The following is a 16,359-nucleotide window of genomic DNA, read 5'->3' on the forward strand; positions in this document are numbered from 1 at the left end:
TTGTCTGCCAAGACTCATATGCCATATACCCTCGTATTTTGGATACGCAATCACAAGATACCTCCTGAACATGGGAGGAGCTGATGGAATACATTCTATCGTAGGGCATTGTCGGACACCGGACCATTCCGTTATCGAGTGGACTTATTTCATTCTTGCACGTTGTTTGACTCTGAACACACAACATTTCAAGATCCAGTGTAGGCCAATCCTGTGGGAGACGAGGATGATTGACTGAGAGCCTAATTCCATCATATGGCGGCTCATCAAAGCAAGTGACATTATCAGTCAATGCTTATTCTATCCCTTCTAGCAAATTTCAAACATCTTTTGTCAGGATTCACAGGCAAGCAATGTAGATAGGTACAAGACAGGCAGCCAAAGTAGATTGTAGGAGAGACGAATCGCTGTCGGACTAGATCCGACAGCTTCCTAGCTTTTATAGCTAGCTACTGTTAGCTTGGGCCTAATCGTCCCTGGTTACGTCCTGTCTCGATGGATATCCCGTGACCGGAGAGGTGAGGTATAGTATACCTTGGGTTCTAACATCTTTCATGATTTCAAGACGTAAGCATGACAATCATTTTGCAGCCCGTTAGTGGAGAGAAAATTTCTCCATCCAGCTACGCCACTAGATGAAAGTACTATCGATTATGACGCTGGCGCACTATACGGTTTTAAATACAAAAATATACTTATGACGTCGCAAACAGTGAAATACTTGGGGTAATTACGTGGTGCGGAACTATATCTTCTACTCACCGTGGAATGCATGTGGCTGTCCCAGCGCCTGGCAGCGAGGACGATTAGAAAACTGGAACCCACAACTTTCTCTGGTGCTTTTAATAGGGTCGATATCAACCATAGAAGGCGTAGGAAGGTGCAGTAATCCATACTCTCAAATCATCGCAGACACAATTTCAAAAAATAGTACTATGGATGATACAAGCGAAAATTGTGGATGGTTTCTTGCGCAGAACGCCCCCCGGGCCCATTCAACCACAAATTAATTACCTACCTGCATGAGATACTACATGAATCATACCATCTTGAGTCTCTGCTAACAAATATAGTGGAGGATATTGATGGCAGGGTATCCATTCCCTCTCAATTTCCATAGCTGGGCCATGTTCAGCTTCACATATAGTAGCGCAGTCTTAGCAATGGGCCTCAGACAGCAGGGAACGATCGCCTTCGCAAACCGCCAGAATCTGATACAGGGCAAGCACGCACAGGCCGTCACATTAAGAGCTAGTCTAGACGGAATTTCCAAGGTTCATACAATCGAGCGCTCTCTGCAACATTGTATGATTATGAGATGATCTGTGCGCTCCACTAAAATACATCAATTAGAAATTGCGAAGCAGCCTGATCGAGAACAACGTCAACAAGCAGCATAGCAGCCATATGGATATCGCTCGCCACTCCAAACCTGAAGAACCCTACAACGTGAAGTTTCTCCTGCGACTTACATTGCCCAATCAAACAACTGACCTAGGATCTATCAAATTCTAGGCGACGTTGAGCAGCTTAGCCGCTCCATCCAGGCCCCCATTCAAACACTCCAAGCGTGATAAGTCGTCCAATGTCCGCATCCTTTCCGTCGATTTTCCAGGAACCCTTCAGCAAACAAGGGTAAAGGCCAAGGTAGTGTATGACTCTACGCAGAGGTCACACGACATCGATTCCCTCGGGAATCGTTGCGCACTTTCTAGTATCTAGAACAACTCATATCGGCGCATCGCAATTAGCTCGTTATCATTGTGCAAGTCGTATGGGACATGTTGAATTCTACATGTTGAATTCCTCGACTTCGGATTCTCATGTACGTCAAGACCGAATCGAATCAGCAACAAATAATAGTCCCGGCGCGGTCGTGCCTTTTATGTGTCACAGCTGGTAGATCTGAACCCCGACGCACTAGCTCATCCCTGAGTATGACCGAGCGCGAGTGCGGCTGCCAACGAAGCTGAAGAATAGATTACTATCAGTTTCGGTGGCCCTCGCCATGAGGTGCACGAACAAAGCCTTCGATCTGACCTTTCAGTTGATAGCGCCTGCTAGAACTTCAACATCCCCTTCAATCTTTGGATAGTCTACGACAATATTATTTCTCCGGTCGTCCTTGGGTGCACGCTCGCTGCAGTTTCCCTTGTGTTCTCTTGCATCATCGGACACCAGGCTACTCTACGACCTACCAGTTTACTGTTGAAAGCTTCGTGTTGGACGAGGAACCAACCTTTACATCCAAAGCCCTTTTCTTGGAGGTCTATGCAGTCAGCCGCGAGGCTGCCGTGTTGCGATAGTGCACGGGATGTCACAGTAGCGCTGCGTGTGACGTTGGTCGGGATATGCGGCAGACAAACAAACAAACCATGGCGACAAACCAGGCGCACGTGCGGACGTCGCGTCGATATAAATGACTGCAGACCCAGTGTGGACCCTAGACTTTGCTCATCCGCTCGACACTGCAGCACTCCAATAACACCAGTGTTACGCTTCAACAAGACAAGTAGTCAACCGAATTCCTAAAACTTTGATAAGCAGCTAATTCCACACAGATACTCCATCACAACGTCGCCATGGACAACTCCACGCTCAGTATCGCAGCAACTATCTATTCTTACTATCGAGGTACAATGGTGTACGAACTGTTCCAACGAGCCGCGGTGCTTCCATACCTCAACGTCCAGGAGTTGCTCCTCAACATGAACAATGCCACGACCAAAGTGATCGAACTTCTCCGTAGCGTCGCGGCTCCGTCGCGTGTCGCCATCATCAACGTCACGACTGAGGTGACCGAACTTTTCTGTAGCGTTGCGGGTCCCTTGCGTGTCCACATCAACAACGTTACGGCCGACGTGATCGAACTTCTCCGCAGCGTTGTGGTACCCTGGTTCGCGGAGCGTTTCGAGGCCATGGAAACGATGCTTTCCACTACCTCTCTGTCACCAGAAGCAGCGTCGGTCATTGGACTTCTCCGCGTTGCTGTGGTGCTCTGGTTCGTGTATGAGACATACCGCCTTGCCGAGTGGCTGCTGAATGAGATCTCCGCCCTCGTAGGCATCGGCTGCGGCTATCTCGCACTACACATCGACGCTGCAGGCGCCATAGTTAGGTACGCATGTGCCGATACTGTCCTGGTATTCGTGGCGCTACTCTCACCGCCGAACACGACGTTCGGAAACGCAACCCTTGCGGTCTACCTTCTCCTGGTCGCCACGTATTACCACCATCATCAGGCAGCTATCCTTTTCCGACCCCTGCGGTGGGCTAATCACGCGGATGAATGGGTGAATGCTCGTCAGGGTCCCACATACATAAAGAAGCTCTACACGAACGCCCTTCGATTCATGCGCTACCGCATGCTCTGCCTGACTGGGTACATTGTATTCTTCTGCGTGCTGCCTGCATGCACTGCGATGTTGCTTGAGGCGATGCCAGACACCGACGTTGTGGCTGCTTTGCTTCGACTCCCAAACGATCCAAATTGTCCAGTAGTCGTCGACGCGGTAAATCGGCTGGCACTAGCGAACAAGACAGTTTCCTATCTCAGGAGCGTCTTGGCTAGATAGATGATGCCTGGGATATGGATAGTGACCGACAGAGACTGTGCATGAGCGATGGGTGTAATCATCAAGGTCGATGTGATGGAGCTGGATTTCGAGGGGATTTGTTTTGACGGGATTGTTTTGACGGGATTGTTTTGACGGGATTGTTTTTAGGGGGTTTGTTTACACGGACATGGTTACATTAAGCAAACGGGGGACCTGGAATGCAGGCCTGATTGAAATGAGTTAGATGGTCCATGGAAGTCCTTCATGACGGAAATCAAAGTCAGATCAAACAAGTCTGACGGTATTGAAACGACGTATTCCGTATCTCGAAGCCGGTGGCTATTGAGGTCAGTACGAATGGAGATAGTTATGAAGTGAACAACACCGTGAGATTGATTTCGGGGGGCTGAATTGTGTGAGATCGACGTCATGTTTGATCGCAAGCCGAGTCGTTGCGACAGACAGAAAAATTTGCGTACGTAGCCAGGTGCAGCAGGGAGATGAGAAATAGCCCTGCTAGCCGTGAAGAGCTCCACAGGCCTATCCCAACAGGAGCGCGTTACTTCTCAAGCAATGGTCCAAGCAGGTCACAGAGAATATGGTAAATGAACTGGTTACAGAGTCTCGAGAAAACCGTTTGGTGGATTGATCGATGGCAGGTCTGATGATCCCGGTGTCGTGATCAGAGTAAACCTTCAGAGCTGTTCGATCCGTTCTTTTGGCGCTGCAAGCTGGCATGGGAAACTTCTCTCGTCTCCACCAGCGCCCTCCATAGGCACCAGCAGAGTTACGAGACATAAAATCTCGCCAGCACACCATCCTTTACCTGTTCCAGTTTCGGGGCATAGGGCAGGAGATGCGTGGACACGGTTCTATAGGCAAGCTCCCAGTCACGATGTACCAAGCGCACCTGATCACTCGACGCGTGCTGGGCTTCGGCTGAATATGGCCGCCAAGCTCTTAGAGCGCTGAACCTCAAGCCACGTGTGACTTGTCACAAGGGGGATGGAAAGCTCAAACCAGTAGTGTTTTGAGAAGACACAATATGGTGTAAACTATGGATGTTGAGCGTAAGAACTCGCTTGACTGCCAGCCAACAACGGTTGAAATCATCATCCCAGATCTTTACACATGTCCATTCTGCCTTTCTATCTTCTCTTACGAACGCGGTCACCTCTGCGCAGCGCTAAACGACGTTCCCAAACGGCCATACCAGCCATGACGCGGAGCCAACTCAGGAGAACTGTGCACGTCTGGAAGCTTCGCCGGTGGGATCACAGGTACACAACCGCCATGCGGGTAATCGTAATCCCCAGGGAAGTTCCATGGATCCCAGCTTGGTCATCTTATAGGGCACAATATCTTCGATAACCCAGGTACATCGATGCATTATTTGCGCCGTATCCGCATATCCTGGCAGGCTGTCCTATCTAAGAGGCCCGGTTCCGCGTCGTGGCTTCGTGTGGACGACACGTATTCGCGATTGTTTCCCAAAAGTTGTATATATCTACATCTCGAGACGTAATGGATTCGAAGCGACATGTGATTCAAATCGTCGTCTGGTGTACAGAGTACAGCACATCGAACTCTCGCCGCGCCGGCTGTGTCAAGTCTACGCACAGGCCAAAGCGTCCTGGTAGCTCTCACGGAACCTTCGGCTCTCCTTATGATGTGTATTCGTAGGCAGCGGCAACAACAACAAACAACTGTTGCTGCACCTATCACCATAACCAGCACCACAATTGCCAGCAGTCATTGTCGTCGCATTGACAGAGGATACAGTGAGGCGGCACCATGGCAGCCAGACTCTATCTCCTCAGCTGCAAAATTAACATCATCCCGAGAAATCCTGCTTGTCCTCCTTTACCCTGACACAACGAACAGGCTTTTTAGCCGGTAACCATGATAGAGGCAGCCTGAACCTGCTTGGAATGGCACTGCCCAACGCAGGATCACTTAACCCCCAGTCCATCTCCACGCGCCTTGCCTAGCCACCACGTTCTCCATCCAGGAGACCCGTCCTTCCACTAGAGCTGTCGAAGCCCGGTACGTCCACGCGCCTCATCGAGCGTATACTGCGACGGGTTGAGCTATCATATTATGGAAGTGGCTACGCCTGCGCCTCACTTTGATCACACTCAAGATGCCGCCGCATATGGTGAGCGTGGTCCCAGGATTGCACAGACATGGGGAAAACGGTTGTACAGGCTCAGATTGCCCTCAGCGGGCCGAGGACTTGGGAGCGGGATCCGATGATCCATCCGATGATGTACGCGGTGGGGATTGCAACCCGTACTGCTCCCCTCCTGGGATCTTCCGGAAATGTTGCCTGCCTTGGAAGGTCGCTGCAAGCGTCGTGGAAACCCGCCACCGCCTTGCGATGCGATGCATCCAACGTACATAGGGCGTGTTTTTCGTCGTTGACCGTGGCGATAGAACAATGACTTCTGTTACAGCCATGGCTGCTGTCTGGGACCGGTCAAGTGAGGAGAAGGGAGATCGGGCGTATGTGAGTGACGGTTCTTGGAGATGAATCTCTTGGGACCCCTGGGACCCGGCCGCGGACAAGAAGCTGGACTTTAGGTATATCTCTCCCGCGCCTGTAACGGGGACGTCTTCCTTTGTGCCGAGTATAGCTGGTATGCCTTCATCAAGGCCGTTCGGGATGTTTGGCGACTTTTTGAGCTCGTTCTGCCGTTGTTTGCTGGCGTGTTCGCCGGAGGTCTCACCGTTATTCAACGACGATTCGTGTGGCCAGCCTGCCATGTTGGTCTAGGTAGTACTGCGCAAGATTCTGCGATTTCCTGGTTGCGCCCCGTGAAGGAGATCGGGTTCAGGGTCGGTCGAGCTTGTGCCGCTTTCGAGATCGAACACCACGCACCTTGTGAAAGCATAAATGTACTGTCCGGCCGACTCGGGGGCGAGGAGATGGGAAGACAGTCTGTGTAGCTATGCGCTTTCGCCTACTCCGGCCGCTTCTTCGGAAACCCGCAGCGACAAACGCACGTTTCCGTCAGGCTTCTCGTGGCCCCTTTCTCAATAGCAGGGGCCCCTCGCGGCTCCGGCCTGGGCTTAGGTTGAAGGTGAATCGATTTCTCTGCTCCATATATATGTCAGATCGCGTCAAAGTCGTGATGAACTGATTTGGAGCGTTTGACACGTGGCGGCCCAGGTCCGAACCAAACGTGGGTCGCAATGACACCGAGAACTGCCATCCTTTCCCCGCGTCAACATCACGAGCATGGTGGCTCTAGTCGTCCTGAATAGGCCGCGGGCAAACGTATGCTGCTTGTGATGCTACTTGATGTGGCCGGGCCCGTTACAGTTGGAGCGCAGAGGTGCGCCACGACATTGACCGGAACCCGCGGAGTGGAGTCGCTCCAGGTTCTCGACACCATCGGCAGGTCAGCCCTGTATCTGCGCCAGCTTCACACGGCGAGTCTTCGTCGAGAGCTAGATCGTAGGCGCATGTCCCCGGTCAGCATTGACAAGATCTAGCAGAGGACCTTCATCCAATCTTACGTACAAGGCCATTGCAGAACCGAGCTGGGATAAGATGGAGTGCAGTCTGAGTGGGAAGGCATGGAGGCGCTCGAATGGCGGGTCCGCTGTGTCTATCCCTGACACCATCCAACGACGCACGCAGCACTCTTCAACAACAACACGACTTCAGCATACACCATTGCGAATCACCGCATCTTTTACAGCACGGTTGAGGTCAATATAGGTTAGCGCGAGGCTGCCAAGCAAAAATTTGAACAGCATTCTGGTCTGCACTTGCGTCACGCCTGGAGCGAGCCGCTTTGTACAGCGTCCACCGAGGCATAATGGCTTGTGGATGAGGCAGAAGAGCGTTTCGATGGAACAATGGGCCCAGAATGCAGCATTTGCCTTCGAATAGGCATGGAAGGCATCGCGTGGTGGACGTGGCGAAGTGGAGAAGTCCAATGGCGGCACGCTGCAGCGATTCCTTGCCTGCACATATCATTACGGCATCCTCTACGGCTATCAACAGCGCCCCAGCCACAACGGTTCCCACTGGACAATCTCGTCCGCTGAGCACCAAAGACGAAATTCGAGCAAGCTTGGCGGGGACACACGCTGTGACGATCCTCGCCTGCTTCGCCAATACCGAGCGGGCTCCCGCATATCTCAACGCCTGCTTGTTCCTAGGCACGATTCACTTCCCGCTATACTCCTATCAGTGCATCGCTGGATCCTCCGGGAGGAAGCGTACTCCTTCTCACATGTTGGTTCGTCCCTTGGGACACAGAAGCGGACAAAGACACGGTCAATGAAAACCTAAGACCACTACAGTCCCAGGTATCTCGTGATTCCATATTCATCAAGATGGGAGCTGATCTATGCAAGGCAATCACCGCTCGGAGAAGGCGACATCTTCTACCAGCACGGCTTCAATATCGCACCAATTCCGGCACCTCTCCGCCTGATCGTGGCACAACTCTGGCTGTAAAAGTACTGTCCTCACACGTTTGTGATCTTGATGACTTTGTGAGCGGCCTAGTTGCTCGCTCCGAGCAAATCAAACATCAACCCAACTCGACGGATTACTTCACCGCCAGTCGGCCGAGTTGCCCTCCCCCCATGCAGGGACGTATAAGTCGCTTCGACTGCGGGGAGGGGGTAGATGCCCGATTTTAGCAGCCGAGAAATCCGAAAGACCCCAAAGAGAACCGCTTTTGAGATCCACACAGCTGTCGTCCGGCTGGAATTGCTCTCGACCACATCCTTCAACACCCGTACGAAATAGCGCGAGAGCGCGCTGCCTCAGCCCAGGTAGGTATCGATACAGGTGCGAGAAGACTTGCTATGAATAAGGGAGGATAGCCGTGCGTCAATTCCGGTGTAATACCGTCATTTGGCTGACAGTATCTCCGTGGACGATACCTCGAACAAACTTTGCATTGGCCAGGTTCTGACCACCGTAGCAAAGCCAAACAGAGCATGCTTTACCACATGTTCTCTGAAGAACTAAGGCGATTCGAAGCCCCCATCGACCTGAAACTGCATTTGCCCCTCGTAATCTGACTCGTCGACTCCCGTCATCCCTCTGGGAGACCTTTCCTTGTGAACCCGTTCTGACCGACTTTGCCTTGTCGTTCATGGCTGCGATATTCTCAGCTGCAGATCTCATGATGCTTTTGCGATTCTCGAAATCCGCTCCGTCTGCGCTGCTACCAGGAAGGTTCCTTTCGTACACCTCGCTGCCGACGCTTCTCCACCATGAAATGTCCCACAAGCCTATGGCGATCGCCCGACGTCCACACATCGGATCCCCTTCAATCTTCACGCTTTTCCAATCTACCAACCCGGCATCATCACGCAACATGCTTCTAAATATAGCCTGCCTTTTACGACGCACGATAGTATTACAAAGTCTGTCCACCGCGTTAGCTGCACAGGGCGTATCGGCAATCAAGGCAGGGGGAATTCCATCTACCATGACTCCAACGAATATCTAGCAACGAAGCTTGTCAAGCTATTCCTCAAGGCGAAGCAGGAGGCCACTGATATTTTTCAGATGCCAAGGCCTATAAATAGTAAGTGGAATCGACTTTGTAGACATGGTTTGGCTTCCCCTTTCTTCGAAACCTCTATCAGGAGCAACTCGATATCCTGTACCTTCTGCTGGAATTTTTCAAACATCACCGGAAGAAGCTATTACCAACAAGCTCGCGTGTCAGAGGTAGGCGACCTTGGTGATGGCTCCGGCGTTTACGCAGGTGCTAGCGCGGCTTTCGACCAGAACACTGCTTGGCGGTGGCGACGACGAGTTCAAGGGTAGTGGGCAGGACAGCAAGGCCCCGCTTGGGAACACTCAACAAGTTCTCCATACTGTGTCAGTATACCGCTTTCGAGGTCTTCCTGGATCTTATTGCCTGGCGTAGTGACACTGCTCCAACAATTGACGCGCCATTGAGTCTACTTGCTTACAGTATCGAACTAGGCAGCCCACATCTGGGCTTGGCTCGCTGCCATTCGACCACACCCGCGTCTTCATTATAACGATCTGATCAGGTACCGGTGAATCTAAAGTGATCCACTCGAGAATGACTTTGTTCACGATACTGGTGGCACTGTCCTGAATTAAACACTGGACTAGGTGTTATTTATTATCCGTATCGCCCAGGCCCCCACTAGTGCCTATACGTCAAACTTTTTTACGGTTCATTGCTTTGATTAGGTTCAGCCTCTGGTTCCCGGTGTCCGCCAAAGTAATCATCCAAAATCACGTAACATCACACGAACCCTCCCGTATATCTCGGCGACATAGTATGTCCACAAGCCGCAGCCTGTCGAATTGCCATTCGTCTTCTCTCCATTTCCAGTGTCAGTGAGCTTACCATTTCCGAACACATGAGTAAAGATCTGCTACAGTAACGATGATTCTAACCAGTGTGGAATAGCTGCCAAGTACAGTCTTGACAGTGCCTTGATTTACTACGAATATTGACATTATAATAGTTTCATGTGGCTAGGTCCGTAGGTACTAAGTTGGATTTTCAATTGTCGTAAATGTTATTACAATGGGACCAGAGTTAACAATCTAGTGGGTCACTGTTAGCAGTGAAGTTCTGAGTATTGCGTGCTTTGAGGAAACATGTTTAGAAACTAGCGGCTCAAGATATGTTGGTCGAGTTTTGGGTACTCTTTTCCGCGGGTTTCATCCTCATCTTAAGTCACGGCATCGTTCGTGGGTGTGGCAGTTACTACGCGTAATATCACATGACCTATGGGGACGTAATCAACGAAGGTAGTACCGCGATATCGAGGGCAATATGGGAGCGGAAGTGACGTCACCATGAATTAGGTTGTCATCAATGTAGTTCACCATCTCTCACCGGCGCAAGAGATTTGCCGTGTCACCTTGCAATGTTTACGTCGACCATAGACCTACTTAGTGCTCACCTAAAAGTAACTACTAGGTTCCGTTCCCATGCTAGTCCACCATGCTAAGCATGCAGGACGAGTTTACTATCAAGATGGGAACGGCTGCACGTGCGCATCCCACGTACTTGCGTCCTATAGAATCTTACTGGCTTAGGTCCTCCGGTTCATGAAGTTTCTATTGAGAGGTTTGCACAAGCATCTACAGACATGTTTTCCAAGTCATATGTGAAACACAAGCAGTAAGACTTGTTTGCTATCAGACACGCGGCACAGTCACAAGGGACTTGTTTGCAATATCAGGTTGCTACCAGTTCGTATATCAAGTTCTCGCGGAACGCTGGCCCAGAGGAACAACTACCCCCACAGATTCGTCCCTCAATTAGCCTAATTATTACCAGCCCCAACTCCACTCGTGCTTCATCCCAATCAGCCCGCTATCGGAGCTCTTTTCATAGCTCCAGCCTTATGAGCCATCGTATCCGACGGTGGGTCAATCAGGGCTTCAATAATGTCCGAGGCTACATGCGCATCCCACAAGCTGTAGGCCGATCCATCTCTTTTGCCATCAAAACCACATCTCGGGCTGCCAGTTTCATGGTCCCTAGCTGGATGGCACGATTTGGTTATCAGCCTGGCGATAGTTCTCTGGAAGACATGCTGTGCCTTATTTGTCACAAAAACCTGGTCGAAGATAGATTCTCGGTCTCTCAATTCACCAAATGTCACGGCGTGAGTATCTACAGTCATTTCCTCCTTGTGTCAGCCGCTCACAAAGCCAGTTCGTTCACGAATCGTGTTTCAACACTCTGTCAACCCTGGGCCGCGCGAACCCTTGCCCGGTTCACCCGCATTTGGAACAACGCTGTGTTCCACTACACGATAGTGGGGCATGCTACATGCGATGTTGCGATGACCCCAAGAGCACGCCAGTCAATAGAATGTATAGGCTAGACTGCGGACACCATATCTGCGCCGAGTGCTTGGAGCACGTACGAGCACGCAAGCAGCCGTGTTTCTGCAACTTTCTAGGTCCTCCGGTCCATGTGAACCGGGTCATAATGAGGGGGCCCCTTCTAGGACACTTGGAATACGTCTAGGCATCAGGCTCCAACCGCTGGCAGGAGTTCGAAGTACCCACTTCAGCATTGTCGAGTCATTTTTGGGTCTTCTACACTCCGTCAGAGTGGGTCGCAAAATCCTACTGCCTTTCAATCCGGATCGATGTTCTGGCAGGAGATGCAAGAAACACTAACCTTCTCACGCAAGAAAAAGGCTTCCTTGGGTCCCATTATCTCTTCCGATTTTCATTCTCTTCGTTAGTCCGCTCCTTCATCGCTTTTTGTACTATAGTGGCAGAGCTTTACTACACTTGTAACCTTCTTTACTTAGTTGCTTACTACCGCTCAACTGCTCAGCTTTTTGTATCTATTATGCCCGCCTCGTTGGCAGTTTGTAGAATGTGTGCCTTTTCTAAGTCAGCTTGGATGCGTTTAGAGGTTTGCAAGCCTGATGATTATGGTGGTAATTAAACTGGAGTATGTCGGGCTACCTTGAAGCTGGCGGATAGGGTTGGGTTTTTGCACTTATTCAGAAAGAATCGTTACCATCGAGCCTCTCCATATGAATGTGAACCAATGGGCTCAATACGTGGTTGGAAGGAGGCATGATCTTGGGAGGTTTTCATAAGAAAACATGTTCATTTCATAGACACGTGCGTAGGAAGCCAGTAGTAGGTTCTAGTGCACGAATGAGGACGCAGGCAATCATATCTTGTGATAGGGCACTTCTATAGCGTCGACGGCTGTCAAGAAGATCTTACAGTTTTTTAGCGTTTGCTGGTTTCAGGTAATGGTGAAGTGTCCCCTCTTTGACGATGCCCGTTCCTCCACCCCATTCGCGCGCATGGACAACATATTCCTTGCTAATATATACAACTCGTTACACCAGTTCCTCCGATTAGTTAAAGAAGCGCAGAGGCAATAATACCAATCTATTTATATATCGTACTCTTCACTAAAACGCCTTCATATAGAACCCGCAGATAAAGGCCCTAAGAGTTATCTCAGTCATTTTTATTGCACCAAGAGCATAGGGCCTTAATTTTGTCTACCATCATGATTACTTTGGAACTTGTAGACGCGCTCGTAACTCCATCATGAAAAAGAATGGGTGTCGTAACACGCGTCTGTGAAAGCTTGCACGAGTAGGGTAGAAGAGATGATGGTGCTCGCATCCATCTTTTTGCGTGTGAATCAGACGTCTTAAAACTCAATCAGTGAGACCCTCGATTGGGTAAATCTCCTCTAGAGCTGTGGAAAAAAACAGGAGACCATTAAATCCCCGCACATAATCCCTTTCCTTGTCGAGTGGATGCACGCATAACCTAAGCAGACAGTCCTTCCTATTTGCCGTATACACATAGAGTATCACGCGAGATCGTTAGTACCTCGAGACACTCGCTTTCAACTATTAGTACATGCGCTTGGATATATTTTCTGGTAGGCTACCTACTACGCCTCTATACTTCGAGTGCCTCCACTACGTTTGACTCTGAATATAGAGGCAATTTGATTTCAAATCGCAGTCTTGGCCATCATTCGCTGCTGGAATCACGGCACTAGGCTAGATTCCGCTTTCAGAGTTACTGGACGTCAAGCTGTGATGATTGATAGATTAGTAAGATAGTCGTGACGCAGCACCTTTCCGCGGTGTAACCAGTCTGCATGGATGGACAAATATAATGATGCAACTCAAAAGAGCTTATTTCGGTCATCAGGTTGGTCTTTTCCTATTCCTCTAGCATCTATTGTTACCCTCGTTATTCGAAAAACGTTACTTTCAGGGCTCAACGTCCCTATAGGCCTGTTCATACTCAGCGATCGCTTGCAAAACTAGGACACAAATTGATGTACGGCTCTCTCAACGATGAATATCATTACTCCTTTTTGGAAGGGCATTGTGGCATGGTTTACGCCTAATACAAAACTCGCTCTCTAGTTACGGTTGCACCGCCATTGACAGTGTAATTGACTACAGAGTTCAGCCATGCTGACGGATGGAAAAGGAAGATTTTCACTTGCAACGTAATTGTTAGAATATATGTTCATTGGAACTCTACCTTTCGACACTTACTCCTAATCCTAATCCAGCTATGGAGCTTCGATGTGAGCATATTCATGTGAGACGTCAACGTGTTTTTAACTTGTATGGAGACTTCCAAAATTACTTACCTAGGGCGCTTAGAAATTTTGACCAACCTTGTAGTAAGATGGTAGGCGAAGGAGCGTTAATAAGCCAACATACTAGTACCCTCAAGATTGCATGGAGAAGTACAAGTGCTCGTACTACTTGGAGCTATTAAAAATGTGATCGCGTTTTCAAGGCGGGCATCAAACGAGTAACGTACAGATAATTTAGTACTTGTACTTGCTCGCACAGAATGAGCTAGTTCCAAGTTACAAGCGACTAATAGAACTTTCAAATACCCCAAGTGCACCTCTCTTGCTACAACAACTAGGCCTTGGTGTATTCAAGCCGATGCCGGATTATTGGAGGTCACATGACCGGGTACCCTCTCCCTCAAACTTCTCTACACCAAGTACTATGAAATGCTCTATAACGCTGGGAGAGATAGCAGGGATAGCATAAAGGCGTGGCAAGTATATGGCTATAGGGCTGTACGCCCATGTAGTCGCACACTTTTCCTCGTATCACCACTACCTAACTCATCCGAGAGCGTTGGAAGGATGTACAGTATAGCAGAAGCATAGTAGGAGCGATAGAAGTATGATGCCGAAAGCACCGCCATGTAACCATCACCAGAGTAGGGATCGCAACACAATCTACAAATAAGTCCATAGCGAAGGTCGCCACACGCTTCATGAGGCTTCCAAGGTTACTATATAGTTCCCAAATTTATTTCTGTACTGACATCCCTCGAAGCGTGGGTGGGAAAATTTTATTCAGCGTGAACTTTGGCTGGGATACTAGGGAAGAAATAGAAAAGCTCAATAGTAGTAGTATCATTGACAACATCCCTATCAAGGCACCGAAAGCGCTACGCAAGGAACAGTCCCCAATATATTAACCTTGAAAGGCCTTGCAAGGCGAAGGCTGCCTACGCTGGGTTTATGCCCAAGACATTGACAACATCGGTACAGAGTTTCTAGGACGCAGGGAGATACCACCGCAACCAACGGGACCATGACCAACGGTAATTTAGTAACGTGGAAGCGTTAGCCATGCCTAATGAATACATTGCGCTACGACAATCGAGATGTTGGAGGGAGCTTGGCAAGCAGTTCAGGGTGATCTATAGTATTATCACTGGAGTGTAGGAGAGAGCTCCCACGCTCCATATATAGAGATATTACCAGGTCTAAGCGCAGAACTAGCCATATACGTACAGGAAGCTCCCCGAGCATACAAGGGAGCTCCGCAGAGGAGCTGCCCAATGGCGTTTCACGTCACACACCCCCCAGGTGAAGCGCGCTTACGCGCGTCGCCTATTTATATGCGTTGCGCTCCTGCTCAAGAAGCTCATTGCTAAGGTAGTCACGTGCTATGGAGCGTTTGCGAGCGCGCAATAGTATATCACGTCGCTCACTTTGTTAAAAGATCTTTTCTCTCCAAGCTCATTATGGCAATTGTACGTACCTGTTCATGCTCACACACCCGACCGTATTACCCTGGTTTTTTATTGGTTGACAGCGCTAACAATGTGCGTAGAGCAGAGCCAAACGCGCAGCTCGCGCCTACGCCGCTCACAACCACTCCACTGCCACTAACGCTGCCTCCGCCGCCCCGCGCCGTAACTCCTCCACCCACGCTCCGCGTCCGCCGCCTCGCGCGCGTCTCCACCCACGTACCCCATCACTTTTGCCCTCACCTTTACCGCCACCGCTGTGTACGCCCTCTTGGCGTAGTAATCTGGGCGTACTTCAAGCGCAGCCCTATCTAGGTTGTATAAAAAGCGCGCTTACTGGCCACTCCAATAGAGCGTGTCATAATCGCGCTAAGGGGCGCAGCCACCATTACTGGCATTACTTAGCAGGTCACCCCTACGTACCGCTATAGGTTTCTGCTACTCCAACGTAATATACGTTGCTTATTTATATTATTAGCCCCACTAAAGCTACTACCACCACTCTATAGCTAACTACCACAATTAACTCTAGCATTTACACTATAAGTACTCATCTAAGAACTATTTATATACTCTACTAACTTATTCTATACGTAGGAGATCCGCCACTACTACATTATTCTATAGGTGCTCCTCAGTGACGAGGAGCATCTAGTACAGGAGGAGGGAGAGGAGGAGGAGTAGGGAGGAGGTAATAAGGGAGCCTTAGAGTCACTCTTAGTGCATCACTAACGCGTTAAGGAGCTCCTTAGTAAGCTTATTAACCTCTTAGTTATTTAAGCTATGTCCCTAGGGGAGGGGGGTGTCCTCCCTACTTAAAACTATATTACTAGGCTTCCTAATCTTCCTATATATTATCCTATACGTGAAATCCCGTGCTCGTGATATTTAAAAGCTCTTTAAACTACTTAAATACTTATTTTAGCAAGCTCTTTATAAGCCCATTAGCTGGTATGTCCTAAGTAGGGATATACTCTAGATTAAACCCTCTACGCTTATATTCTTGCCTTAGCCATATATTTTAAATATCTACGTGCCTTAGGCGCGTCTAAACGCGTTCGCTAGGTGCTATTATTAGGCGTATTATTTATTAATTATCGTAATATATAGTCTAATTAGAGTATAAGTTAGAGCTTAAGAAATAATCTCTAGAGCGCCATTACTTCTTTTATAATATATTTTATAGTAAGTAGCTCTACTTCTATTATAGACATTATAACTATAGTTTAGCGCGTTACTTTCTAT

General features: G+C 49.3%; 3 protein-coding genes across 3 annotated transcripts; 2 read left to right on the forward strand and 1 right to left on the reverse strand.

Moving 5' to 3' along the window:
- Positions 1 to 2,582: 2,582 nt before the first annotated feature.
- CC84DRAFT_1181295 (uncharacterized protein) lies at positions 2,583 to 3,575 on the forward strand (the record flags this gene model as incomplete). Its single annotated transcript, XM_018180547.1, has 1 exon — positions 2,583 to 3,575. The coding sequence occupies one exon, from the start codon at positions 2,583 to 2,585 to the stop codon at positions 3,573 to 3,575; it is 993 nt and encodes a 330-aa protein (XP_018030207.1).
- A 2,202-nt stretch (positions 3,576 to 5,777) lies between these two features.
- On the reverse strand, positions 5,778 to 6,323 carry CC84DRAFT_1222843 (uncharacterized protein; the record flags this gene model as incomplete). The annotated part of the gene is made up of 1 exon (XM_018183428.1): positions 5,778 to 6,323. The coding sequence occupies one exon, from the start codon at positions 6,321 to 6,323 to the stop codon at positions 5,778 to 5,780; it is 546 nt and encodes a 181-aa protein (XP_018030208.1).
- A 1,112-nt stretch (positions 6,324 to 7,435) lies between these two features.
- CC84DRAFT_1181297 (uncharacterized protein) lies at positions 7,436 to 8,219 on the forward strand (the record flags this gene model as incomplete). Its single annotated transcript, XM_018180548.1, has 2 exons — positions 7,436 to 7,810; positions 7,881 to 8,219. The coding sequence occupies 2 exons, from the start codon at positions 7,436 to 7,438 to the stop codon at positions 8,217 to 8,219; spliced, it is 714 nt and encodes a 237-aa protein (XP_018030209.1).
- Positions 8,220 to 16,359: the final 8,140 nt, after the last annotated feature.

The sequence above is a fragment of the Paraphaeosphaeria sporulosa genome (assembly GCF_001642045.1).
Source record: "Paraphaeosphaeria sporulosa strain AP3s5-JAC2a unplaced genomic scaffold CC84scaffold_14, whole genome shotgun sequence".
NCBI classification, from domain to species: domain Eukaryota; kingdom Fungi; phylum Ascomycota; class Dothideomycetes; order Pleosporales; family Didymosphaeriaceae; genus Paraphaeosphaeria; species Paraphaeosphaeria sporulosa.